Source organism: Genypterus blacodes, unplaced genomic scaffold (assembly GCF_046128005.1).
Source record: "Genypterus blacodes isolate CSIRO-AG114 ecotype Tasmania unplaced genomic scaffold, CSIRO-AGI_Gbla_v1 ptg000158l_1, whole genome shotgun sequence".
In the NCBI taxonomy this organism is placed as follows: Eukaryota; Metazoa; Chordata; class Actinopteri; order Ophidiiformes; family Ophidiidae; genus Genypterus; species Genypterus blacodes.
The window spans coordinates 847,501-861,345 of record NW_027466959.1 but is presented as its reverse complement, the minus strand read 5'-3'; the positions used below and the strand labels follow the sequence as shown (position 1 = coordinate 861,345).

At 45.6% G+C, this 13,845-nt stretch overlaps 1 protein-coding gene across 1 annotated transcript in view; it reads right to left on the bottom strand.

Moving 5' to 3' along the window:
• chst11 (carbohydrate (chondroitin 4) sulfotransferase 11) overlaps positions 1 to 13,845 on the bottom strand; it is a 61,579-nt gene that overhangs the window by 16,070 nt on the left and 31,664 nt on the right. Inside the window, exon 2 of the mRNA XM_076167409.1 lies at positions 3,829 to 3,914. Within this exon, the coding sequence (XP_076023524.1) occupies positions 3,829 to 3,914 (86 nt within the window). The remainder of the gene's footprint in view (positions 1 to 3,828; positions 3,915 to 13,845) is intronic.

The following is a 13,845-nucleotide window of genomic DNA, read 5'->3' as shown; positions in this document are numbered from 1 at the left end:
TCTACACAAAGGCAGACGGATCCTCTTCACCAGTCGTCGCGGCGACGGTGCCACTGGCCTCTGTGGGCCGGCCTGTGCTCACTGGCAGGAAGGGAAAAAGTAATTTCCATGCGGAGGAAAGATTATAACTCTGCAGGAACATAAGAGGAACAAGTTTCCCTTCCTGGGTTTAGATGTCTGACCACATCAAACCGTCCGCTCTGTAAGTGGAGCGTGTTTGGAAAATCAGCTGACTCCCATTTTCAGCATGATTAATGAACAGAGTTTGGGCCCGGAGGACGCAGATCTCAGCTTTATAGAGCATGTGTACAGTAAAGTGGAACACCAGAGAGGATTTAAAAGCTCAAACCTGCTCCCTGTTACTTTCTTCCCAATGCTGCACCACCTGTTTGCAAGATTAAATCTAAAACGTCTGAATACATTTTGGGAGCTGTGGTGGATTTAAGCTTTTTCTGCAAATGTCACTGTCAGGATATTTTCATCACCAGGTGTGAAAAACACACTTTCCTCTCGGGGATTGCAGAGACTGAGGCCCGGCGATGACTAACCTGTTCTTTTTCACAGTTGGTGGAATTAATGCTGAGGCGGAGTTGCAATTCAGCAGCGAACACAAAAAACACAAGAACACAAGAACACAAGAACACAAGAACACAAGAACACAAGAACACACACACACAAGCTGCTGTGAAATGAAGCGGGAGCCACTGAAGCGAGGCTGCATGAGCACATCAAGAGCCGAGCCGCGGAGGTCTGAACCGCATACACACACAAGAGAGAGGGATGATGTGTACAGTGAGGGGGTTCTGTTTCTGCCTGCACCGTTTGTTTGTTTGCAGGATCGCTCAAAAATTCTCAACCTACTGTTTATGTAAATTGAACTGAACCTGGATTCGCAGTCGTATATTATTTATGAAAATACAGATTCATCACTGCAAAAGTTTGTTTCAGTCCCGGGGCGGCAGAAGGTCAGTCCATAGGGAGGGTCGCCGGTTCGAGTCCTGAATGGAGCAAGAAAGTGGCCTGGCAGCTGGAGAGTTGCCAGTTTGCCTCCAGGGCTCTGCCGAGGTGCCCTTGAGCAAGGCATCGAACCCCCAAAACTGCTCCAGGGGCGAAGTTTCATAGCTGCCCTGCGCTGACCCCTCTGTGTAAACCATGTGTGTGTGTGTGTGTGTAAGAGGGGCACACAAGACACATTTCAGATTGACGTGTTTGCATGAGATTTGACCCAATAAAGTTTCTTCTTCTTCTTCTTCTTCTTTAGAGTTTGTGACAAAATGCAGACAGCTTTAATACACCTTCACTAACTTGTGCCTGCTGTTCGGAGGTGGAGACCTTTCATACAGAATTGAGCCCTGATACAATGTGACACTTTAGTATTCAGTCTGTAATGAACCAAACTCATAATATCCCTGCCCGTTAGTTGCATGATCTTTTCTTGTGATGACTCAGCTGACCTGTAAACTAAAAGCTTCCATGCCACAGTATTGTCCAAAACGTTGCTTAATGACTTTTCTCTTCCATTTGCTTAACAATATTGGCCACATATCAATTAAGGCGACTTAACAGCTGAGAGCACCTTCACGTTTCCTGTCCCTTGGACACTTCTGTCACTCAGCCAACAGGATGCTGAACGCCTCCAACAAAGCTGAGGTGATCGTCATATCAATATGTTGATCATAGCATTAAATTCAAAAGTTGTTTATTTAATTCAGTACACAGTTTATTACAGCTACTCTAAACTTCGCCTTGACCTTAGATCTTTAAGCTCTAAATCGGAAGTCATCAAAGGAGACGGTGCAGAAGCATAAACTTACAAAACTATTTAAAGAATGTCCTCACTCCCAAGGTCTATAATTCAAATGTAGAAGGGCAGGCGTAGAAGTACACACAGGCACACACACACACACACACACACACACACACACACACACACACACACACACACACACCATCTCTCCTGACCACTAACCCCAGGCACCCTGCTAAAGTTTACTTGAGCTGCAATAACACCTTCTCTATGCACACACAGATATATCAATGGGACTTCACATGAGTGAGAACGTGTGGAAAAATCCTCCATGGAAAAGTAACAGACGGCTCGTCCACGTGCACCCGGGCTAATCTTAGCTGTCCAAAACCGATTAAAGCCTCCCGTTATGCCTTTGAAAGCTCCACGATGATAAATTGCTTGGAGAAAGAAAGAGTGTGTGAAAGTCCTACAATGAGAAGCATGGAAGGGAGAGACGGGGAGAGAGGGAGAGTAGTGGCAGGTGAGAGGCAATAAGAAAGGACAGTTAAAGGTGAAAAGAAAGATGGACCAGGCTCTGCGGCCGGTCGACAGTAGGTAATAGATAGTGAAGAGGACAGTGATGAGAGAACAGAGGAGGAGGAGAAAGGAGACAATCAATCAGAGTGATGGTATCACCTCCAGCAGTGTCCTCCCGCCTCTCTGTCCTCCTCAGCTGTCCATGCACTCACAGGCAGCCAGGTGCCTTCAGTGCACGAGAGCAAGACGAATGAGAGAAGCCTCGGAGGGCCTTTTTGGTGGTTTTATGAATTAATTTGACCTTAAATGCGTATGGCTGACAACATTTACTTAGGTTATTATCTACAACCACCTGTGAATGCTGAACAAAGCTTTATTTAAAGGTTACATTTATATTCTTTACATTATTCTCAGATTAAAACCCACGTTCATATTATTACTATATGGTGACTGAGCAAATGGACACACACACACACACACACACACACACACACACACACACACACACACACACACACACACACACACACACAAACACACACACACACACACACACACACTGAATCTAATTAAGTAATCTCTAAGCTAAATTTTAATTATGAATCTAAACTCTACTTCCTGTTTGTCTTCAAGGTTGGAGTTTCCAGCAGCAGATCTCATGAATGAAATGCTTTTACAGTCAAATCTGGACAAAACAACTATTGTGTATTGCAGCATGGCTTATAAATAACCATATGCTGTTCAGATGTCTTTTTATTATAGAGACGTAGCCAGTGAGCATTAACCAAAGGCTGTCCTGCTGGCAGCTCACACACACACACACACACACACACACACACACACACACACACACACACACACACACACAGCTTGGATGTTGGTCACCATCTTCATCTCTCTCTCTACCATTCAACCTCTTCAATATTAACTGTCTGTTAAAGAAATGCCATTAAAAATTGTAACCCATAATATGCTTTAATGTCATGCCGATGCTTGTGTGATTATATTTGATGTCGTGTTCTCAGATGGCAGCTTTCTCCTTTATATCCAAACAGTAAATGAAGCCTGACAGTGGAATCATCATTTGTCCTTGAGAGCAGCAAGTGGCTGGGCAGCAAGTCCTGTCCTTTCTTGTCCCTTCCTGTCTGCTCTCATTGTTGAGAGACTGAAAGCTGGATTATAGCCTGAGGCCTGATGGACCAGACTCAAGACGGACGTCCATTATGTTAATGTCGTCCTCTGGTGTTTTCATGGGGCGGTGTGTGTGTGTGTGTGTGTGTGTGTGTGTGTGTGTGTGTGTGTGTGTGTGTGTGTGTGTGTGTGTGTGTGTGTGTGTGTGTGTGTGTGTGTGTTGTTGTCACTCTGACATCCAGGCCCTGTGGCATGTGTCAAAGTCAACAGAGAGCCAGCCAGCAGCATCCCAGATTTGGGAATAGGGATGCAAATAAAGGGCATATTTGCAAACAGCATTAACTGTCATGCAGTTACATTTAAATTACCAGGATTGCGTAATAAGTAAGACAGAGAGAGACAGACAGCAGGTGTGTAAGCAGGCCTCTTACCTCTGTGGGGTTGTAGAGCTCCTGCAGTGCGTTGCGAGACCCTTTCCTACAGCAGCCGTCCACCACGAAGGGATTCCTCCGCATCACTGCAAAACACAAAGGAGACAGAAATCAGACCTCAATGCTTTCTTAACACCAAACAAATGTCAGCAGAGCAACACAGAGCACAGAGAAACCAGTTCAAATAGAACAAAAGTGCACTGCAGGCACACGTTCACAAACTCACAAGCTTCACTTTGTCTTGCACCCAAGAAACAAGGACCCACTTTGGTCCTGGGACAACCAAACCACCTGCCTGAGCTATTCTTGCTCTCATACTCCAGGTGGCTCAGGAAGGCAGAGAAACAAAAAGAACTCAGCAATCCTAGTAACTGAGACAGTGGGAACAGAGTGCAACAAAAGTGTCTTTTCTGCCAACATTAGACACTTGTTTGGTCCCTAAGGAAGAGGAATTTCCATCAGAATGTGCACATTATATACATAACACTATACACTTCATTTGAATTCAATTGGTTTTCACACTGCAAATTCAAAATATTCAAGAAATCCATGCAAGTTTATGAAGAATTAGAGGGCTGGATGTTCCCTTCTTCTTTCTTCAGAACATTTAAAATGCAAGAATTTCCCTACATCCTTTTTTCAGATGGAAGATTCCCATGCAAATATAAGCAAATGTTGGAAGATTCATTGTTGTTGTGGTGACATAAGACCAAATATTGTGCTTGTTTTTGTTTTGTTAGTATGGAGGATAACAGCTTTGACCCAACAACCTGAATGGACCGCTCAGTAAAGGTCCGTCAACATCATTTCCCTTTAAGTAGGAGAAGGCGAACTGTTGTTAGTCATTTCTTTATATCCATTCTTTATTTTGTCGTGACGTCCCAAGGACATCGCTTCTGAGGCCATCGCCTTAATCAACTGACTGCTCTGGGCAGTAGGTAAGGAAGGCAGAGGGATAAATAATGAAAGCAGTAACTATGTGCCAAGGGCAAAGCCACAGTTCAGCGTTTGTTTGGCTGGATTTCAGCTCTTTACACAACTCGATACGGCGCAGCAGCAGCTCTTGGCCCCGCGCGACTCAGAGGGAGCAGCCAGCACAACACTCCTCCCCCGCCAACACACTCCGTCCAATTACTCAGGATGGAAAAGCGCTGAAGGACGGTGCGGGATCGGCCCAGAAGAAAATGAGCCAGTAACGAGCAAGCCAAGGATTTAATGGGAGTCCATTCCACACGTCAGCTGCCTCATGTTCATGGATCTACATGTGTTCGTTCAATCAGTGAACCTCATGATGGGGACAGAGAGGAGATGCTGCAAACTCCCAATGCTGGATATATTCTTGTACTCAAAGTCTCCATTTACAAACTTGACTGTGATGAGAAACCTACTAATACACCTCATATAGGCACATTTTGATTCTCACTCATTCATGTCGCCCTACTGTTATTTGTCTTCACATTCCTCATCACCTCACACCCTCATCTCCCTCTCCTCTCTTTTGGGGACCATGAGTAAGCAATGACATCATAAAATATCAGTAAATAGGGGTCTAATCTGGCTGCTTAGCCTAGCGTAGCTGCTTTTGTTAGCAGTAAGCTAGTGGACTTGGCAGCCTAGTGTAGCTGCTAGTTGGTTAGCATTATATTAGCAGATATTAAATGCCGCTGACTCAGCACTTTCTCTTGTTAGCTTGTTAGCATTGATTCACTGAGGTTGGACAGAGTTGGTTGAACACTTAAACACAAGGTGAAGCGTTTTTCGCGTCAGTTTAGCCGTTGGCCCTTGCTGCTCATTGGTTCTCTTTGTGGTTGCTCCAGCGCCGTCTGCTGGTTGGACACTTGCATTGCGTCAAAAGTGGAAAAACAAAATGTAATCTTTTTTTTTTAATCCCCTTATTTATTTATTTTTTCACTTTGGCGCAGGTGCAGAAAGCTTTAGAGGTCACAAAAGAAGAAGAGCCTGATTATGCATTCTGCACTGCTGTATACAGGATTGTATACATTTCCATCAGCAACCAGGCTCATGTGAGGAAATGATGCATTCAGAATTAATCAGAATCTGCATTATGCATATTTATGCACATTTTGTACATAATCCTGTACAGCAAGTCAAAACGGATAAAGACTACATTCATATGCAAAAGGTTCATTAATCTCTTTCTAAATCTCCCAGTTAAGAGTCACAGCCCGGGTGATTCATGTTTCCCCTCAAGCTGCTGACTTTTTAAAAACCTGGTTAGAATTTGAAGAATGGGGTGATGAGCGGCGCACAGACACAGAGCACCTCATCCCTCTGCATGAACACTAAAACACTTCTTGGCCCAAACTGAGCCCCCGGGATCCACTGAGCCCCGGGGGAAGGAGCTGAGTGCTTGTTAGTGTAACGAGCCACAATAGACAGCCATGACCTTCAAATGTTGAGAGGAAGAAGAAGAGGCGAGGGATTCCTCTACAGCTACATACACACAGCTACATACACACACACACACACACACACGTGCATGAACAATCAATCACAAACACACACACAAACTTGATTGATAGCCTTGTTGTTAGAGCTCCTCTTTAAAAATGCAGCTCTGCACTCCAGCACTACTGTGCACAACGTAAACAGGCAATTACTGCTTTCTCAGTGGACAGCTCTTTGTGCAATGATGCAATAATGGAGTGTTTTCTTTTTTAAGGCTCGTTTACATAGATAAGCAAGTGGGCAATATGTGATGTGTGAGCGTAGACACACACTATCCACCAAAACAATCCTACTGGTGTGGACAGACGCCTGTGGTTGTAACACATAGTAGCTTCCGATTCAGGCCTCGTCTGTCCTGCCACAATCAGAACAGAAACGCAACAGGTAGTGGTCCAACAACTGGTAGGGTCATGTAGCATCCAGAATCCCAATCCCAAGTCCATTTAATTGCAATTTCTAAATTATACACTTGGTATTTCCAAGGAAAGTTCATCTTTTTCAACTGGACTTGGAGTCGTAGTCAGGGTCGTTGATACTCCTGATTAGTCCTCCTGGTTGTGATGTGATCGTCGTTAGAGTGATTGGAGACCCTGTGGTCAGTTGTGTATAATGACATTCTGCTGCTGAACGATGTTCATTAGAAGAGGAATGATTGTTTAGTCCACAACCCTGGACTAAACAATCCATGAGAGGGGAAACACCTTCAAGCCTTTGACTGAGAACCTTCACAGAAACTTTCCTATGTATTTCCCATTCCCACTCCAACAGATCACATCATTTGCTGTGTCATGGAATCTTTTATCACAACAACAATTTTGTAAACTTCCTTGCCTTAAAGCAATTCCCTGATCCAAAAGTAAGACATTAACAATTCTCCCAAGCTTTGCATTATGTGTTTGTTGATTCATATCAGCCCTCCAGCTGTGCGTCTTTGCTTCATACTCTTTGTTTTCAGCTGCAGGCGCAGGATGTCGCTGGAAGAGTTCACTTTTAACTTGGAATGCTAATTTCTTTCTTGATAAAAGTTGGTTTATATCTGCGGTTTGCATCTGTGGAACACAAACTGGAGCAATAAACGTTATTTTATGTATCGATTATGACAGGATGTTGACATTGACATGACAGCATGGATGGATGTGTGCGACAGGTGATGCTTTTGGAACAAATAGATCAGCTGACTGCACTCTCTGCTTCATTGTCAGTGTGCTGGGAGAAGAGGAGAGACTCTTCTGTCCTTTATGTCTATTTTAGTGACAAAATAGGTTTCAATGAATTTGATAGGGACGAAGTTTAACTTGCACGTCAACATGCTCGACAGTTTGAGATGAGAAGTGAAAGGAATGCAGCTCTTGTTCCATCAAATAAAGTTAAATGTCAGCTATTTCTTTCTTCTCTTATGTTACTGCATCATAATTGTGCATTGGGACCAAATTGTTAAATGATTTGATTTGATTTGACAATTTGTGTTGTCTGCGAATGTAGCATAAAGCCTATTTACATATTCAGCAGTTAATTGTAATGATATCTGCCATGTTTGGGCCCATAATATCTCTCACACAGTGACGTTGTAACTTCCACTTGCCGAATTTGGTATTAACCACGTTCCTATGAGCACCTGAACGCAGCACAATGTGTCCAAACCAAACACAAAGAAGAAGAACACCGACACTGGCAGCACGGTGACGCAGCACCAATCAACTAACAGCTTTGATATCTACTTGATCCTCACGCTGGCAAAGAGCGACATCATTTCCCTGCCTGCCGCTCCGTTCTGCTCTTTGTCTCCTCTCACATCATCGCACACAGATACGAGACTGAGACGCACGCAGAAACACACACTCTGATCTGATTAGACCTGATATTTATTGTGGAAATTCATCTCAGTAACAACAAAAATATGATAACTCATGCAGCTAGGATAGAGAATAAACAATTCAGCAGAGTGGGAGTGTTGACAGATCAAACCGGGGGAAATGTTTCACTCGCCCTTCATGGAGTCTTCCTCTGATGGAAGAAAGACACAAGACACATTCCTGCAAAAACACAGAGCCCATCTGTCTAAATCTCTTTGTCTCCACATGCTAAATGAATTGTTGCCAGAACACACACACACAAACAGTTTAAATCCATCCACACACACTCTTTATCTCTCTGCTCGGCTCAGATGCCTCCAGGTATGTTTTTACACAAACACATCATCAAGCAGAGGGCTGTTTTGTTTAATCTGTCAGTAATCCTGTCTGTGCTCCAGTGGGTACAATGCTTTCTTAGCCTCACTGTTCACACACACACACACACACACCCTGTGCAGCTTGTGTGTGTGTGTATCCACTACACACCCACCTAACCAACTGGAACATAAGGTCACGCCAAAGTCACCCACCAACACCTGGCTCACTGGTTGGAGGGAATTGAGTTGTAACCATGGAAACTGTTGCCTGCCACCATCCTCTCACCTGCAGTCGCTGGCCAGATTCCTGGAGTCTGGAATCAGTGACTGAGATGAGGTCGTGGGAAAGCTGAGCCTTCTCATTTCCTCACCGCTGACAGATTCTTACACACACACACGATCAAACACTAACAGACCATAATACTTCCATATATACAGTAAGATATGTGTGGTTTGGTGCTGTGGACGCTCATATTCTTGCGTTTTCATACATTCATCCTGAGAAAAGGTTACATATTTCTTGCTGCAATAGTGTGCGATCAATAATGCATGGTGAGGAGGTGAGGAGTCTTCCTGAGGTCAGGCTCATCCTGAGGGGAAACCTGATCCACCAACGGAGAGTTTGCTCCTTAAATCGCCCCAAAGCAGCTGAATGAATCTTAATCACAGCTGTGATCGGACTGCTGCCCCATCTGACCGACCGCAGACAGGATGTGGCCTGGCTCAGGCAGAATCCAGGTGGCGGCTGATGGTGATGGGAGACACATCGGGGCAGAGCCTGGATCTGGATCTGGATTAAGGCCTTGATCTGAGGAAGCAGAGGCACAACTTTGGCTCCAACTGAAGTAAAGCACAAAGCACAGTCACTTAAAAAGGTAAACTGAGGCCAAAGATCTCAAGAATGCCAACCAGTACATTTCCAGAAAATCATTAGATTTTGTAACTTTAAGCCTCAGTAGCTGTTGAGTCCTTGAACTCCTCCTCCTCCTCCTCCTCCTCCTCCTCATCCTCCGGCTCTCTGCTTTCCTAAACATCCCCGTCTCCAGCGGTGCCCAGTCGACTTTCTACCCTGACAGTAAGAGGTGGCCTGTCTGCTCCACACACAAACACACACACACACACACACACACACACACACACAGACAGACGCAAGGCGCACACACTATTCAACTTTTCCTCTTGGCATTTCATCAGCCTGTCAGCTCTCCGCCCGCCGTCTCCTCTTCTCTCCGAGCGTCACGCTGCCTCTGAAATGCTGTAACCGAGCTGAAATGCTCCGGTCGCAGCTTTATTACTCTTGTTTTTAAAGCAGGTGGAGACAGGGCTAGGATGTTTCAAACTGAGCACGACACACACTCTCTCCTCTATGTCAATACACTAACAACTGCTAGAAACACTTTAACTGCTCCCCCATAAAACTTAACGTCCTCCCGCTGCTCCAGGAAGCACAAGTCCTCTAAATTAAGCAGGAAGGTCACAGAAAGACAGATTTCCTATTCACCTAAAACATCTGAGACAACGGGTCTATTAGGGAAAAGGACAAAGCAGCGTTGTCTCGTCACAGAGCACAAACCTCAGCAGCTTCTCCCGAGTGTTCCTCGCCTCTGACGGAGATTCTACAAAGTCACCGTCGTAAATTGTGAGCGGCGTGAATCGATCTGTTGATCAAAACAGAGACCCGGCTCCTGCACATGCTCAGTCCTGCTCAATGTACGTCTGTACAGTGTGTGAGCAGAGGGTTGAGGGCATCTGGAGGATCATTAGTTTGTTGCGTTGTGTGTGTGTGTGTGTGTGTGTGTGTGTGTGTCAGAGGTTGACATTGTGCAATATAAATATTCCACCAATACCACTGACCTCATTATAATGCACTTCACTGTGGACCATATTATCCTAACGACTCTCTCTGGCCCTATGTACACACACACACACATACACACACACACACACACACACACACACACACACACACACACACACACACACTCGCCCTCCTCCCTCCCTCTCTTTGTGTTTCCTGCAGCTCCCTACAGCCTCACCGTCTCATAATGAATGAGATCCCAGTGATGAGCGTTATCTTCCCTACGTCACCTCTGGGGCTGGGAGCTCTTCTTCTTCTTCTTCTCCTCCTCTCCATCCTTCCCCTCTGCAGACTCAACCTCTTTACTCTGTATTTGCTTCCTCTAAAATAAATCAGTTGCTATGCTGCACAAGTTCATTTTTTGTCTTCCAACCACAGCGGAACGCTCCGGAATTCTCCCACCGCACAAACGTCCCTCGTAGCAAAGTGAAGTGCTGCAGCTTCATGGGGATCCAGATGAACAAAGGGCTCGGGGCGGAGAGACGGAGATACAAGTGATTAGTAACGCCGGCACAACTTCATTAGACAAAAGCCCAATAAGAACTCCAGAAGTGACTTTCTCTCTCTCTCTCTCTCTCTCTCTCCCTCTCCCTCTCTCTGTGTATGTGTGTGTGTGTGTGTGTGTGTATGTGTGTGTAATCAGGTCTCCAGGGATGATTGGCTGCTTGCATGCTCGGTCTAATCGCCCTAATGGTGATTACTTACATGATGATAATACACAAGCAATTATGGAATTTGACAGTCTTCACTTAAAGCCTAAAGAGCCACACAATGAGAGAGAGAGAGAGAGAGAGAGAGAGAGAGAGAGGAATGTGCGTCGCAGTAGTCTACTCTCCATTATGACCACTAAGTAAGAGAATGTAGAGATACACACACTCTAACATGCTCACAGGCTCTGTACCTGGTGTACGGAGCAGCCAGATGCTTCGTTACCGCGTGAGCTCTCGCCGAGACAAACGGCCGTACACTCTGTTTTAGCTGCTGAATGAAGTTATACCGACCGGGAGAGAGGGAGTGAGGTACGGCGGGGGAAGATGGAGAGCCCGGCTGGAGGAGAGGAAGAGGCAGAATGCAGAATTAAGCCGGGACGAAGAGCTTCTGACAGCCTGGGAGAGAGAGTGAGACTGAACGCAGCTCCTCAGGCCTCCTTCATCACGTCAAGACCCAGCAGAGAAGCAAGCATTTATTTAAAGAGACTAAATATGTGACTGATTCCTCTCCGTGCTCTGCAGCGGTCGCCTCCACACACACACACTTTGCACCGCAACATTCCATCTTGAGTGACAGAGCATCCATCTGTCACTCAAAGACAAACGATCACTTAAAAATATCACTAAACTAAAATAAAGCATTACGCAACATTAGGCCACGGGACCTGTGTGTGTGTGTGTGTGTGTGTCTCTGTCTCTGTGTGTGTGTGTGAGTGATGGTTGAGCCGATCGCTTGTGACTGATGAGGAAATCCAGCCTTCTTGGGGAAAAACAAACAAACGCCTGATTGCATTTGGATCGTTGCGACAAATGTTGTTCCTGAGAATCTAACCGACGCCAGTACGGCCTGCGGGCGGCGTCCATTAATGAGGCGACGCCGAGACGGAGAACAGGAAAAACAACGCGTCAATCGCTGTTTCATGGCGTAATTATGTCGCCGGTTATGGATGCAACAGGAAGTCCTCAGCTCATAACGGCTTCGTCGTCGGGGTGATAATTACCACCCAGGAGAGGAGAGCCTGAGGAAGTCTGTCTGTCTCTCTCTCTCTCTCTTCCTGTCTGTCTCTCTGCTTGTGTCCCTCCTGTCCTGTCTCTCATCATTAGCAGTGAGTCATAAAGGTCAATCGGGGGCAGATTAGCCGATCCGCAGGAACACTCAGACTTTTCTGAAAGCTGGTCTGACATTTTAATTATTATAACTCTGTTTCCCTCTGAGAGACTTTTATAAAGACGCTCACCTCCAGCCTTCACTCAGACCACAAGTGAATTCATTCTGAACCGCTGAACAAGCTGAGCTGGAGTCACAGACCGGATTCTTTCCTTTAGCGGCACATTTGTTAAGTCCTTTGTGTCCCAGGACCCCTGAGTCATAGCTGCCCTCCGCCTGGCCTGACTCAACCTTCCCCTCACTTAAAAGGAAAGGAATTCCCGCTAAGTCATCCGGAGATGGGACGCAAGAACCACAGATGGTTGTTTTAACTCTTTATAATACACAGGAGTGATCTGTGACACATTACGTCACCACGGAAACAACTCTGAGGCATTCTGGGGAAATATAAATGCAACAGTTTGACTCATGTCCTCGTGTTCAAGTAAGAAGGATCCTGTTGTGCCTCCAGACTTTGACTCTGACACTATATTTAGCTTTATTCATTTTAAAAAGCGTTTAGTGTCTGTGTGTCCTTACAGGGAGAGAGAGAGAGAGAGAGAGAGAGAGAGAGAGTCATGTGGACTTAAGGGAACCCAAGGCTTTGACGGGTTGTAGGAAATCAACGGGTGATGACTCCCTCGCCACACACACACACACACACACACACACACACACACACACACACACACACACACCTGGATGAGTAGAAATGGCCAAGGAGAGAAATGCATTCAAGCAGGAGCAAAGTCTGTCTGAGGAGGTGAAGCGTGGAGAAACTCAGTCACAAGAGGACGACTGACCAGGGCAGAAGGAGGAAACCACCGGCCCGCTGGACGCACACACCATGGGGGGAGTCATGAGGGGGGGGAGAGAGAGAGAGAGAGAGAGAGAGAGAGAGAGAGAGAGAGAGAGAGAGAGAGAGAGAGAGACTTCTGCCTGGAGACAGACGGGCAGACTCCGGTGATCAAAATGAACTCACTGAACCTCCTCACACACGCTCGGTGGGAATTGCACACACACTCTAACCCACACACACAAACACACACTTGATGCCTCGCTGCTCCATCAAGTAACCGCACACACACATTCACACACACCTCACAGTAAAGAATGTGAATGAACACAGACATGATCACAGGCTTCTGATCCCAGAGACTTGACAGTAAGCTCGCAAGACTGCAGACAGACAGACAGGAAGACAGACAGACAGACAGACAGTGCCTTTGCCTTCTTGGGTCACTTGGGCTCGTCGTCCAGCGTTTATCCATAAAACATCTAAATTTGGAAAAGCGCTCTCAGACATGGAGAGCTACTAAGTTATTCATGAAGGCTTTAACCAGGTGATTCATGTGAAGCAGAGCAATTGAGCAGAAATGTGTGTGTTTGTGTGTGTGTGTGTGTGGGGGGGGGGGTCTGGCTGCATTAAAGTGGCTGTAACTGTGTTTACACTCAGTTTGCAGGGTAAATCTCACAAGCAGACTGAGAGTGTGTGCAGGACAGAAGGTTGGTAACATAATGAAGGGACTCCTTATTAACCCTTTATCCTTTGGTCTCAGAGAAATATTATTTACATTTCTTATTTATTTAGATCAATAATAAGGATCAAGTATTTCATTTGACCTATTATTACGTTTGTTAACAGAAAAGCAACAGGCAACAC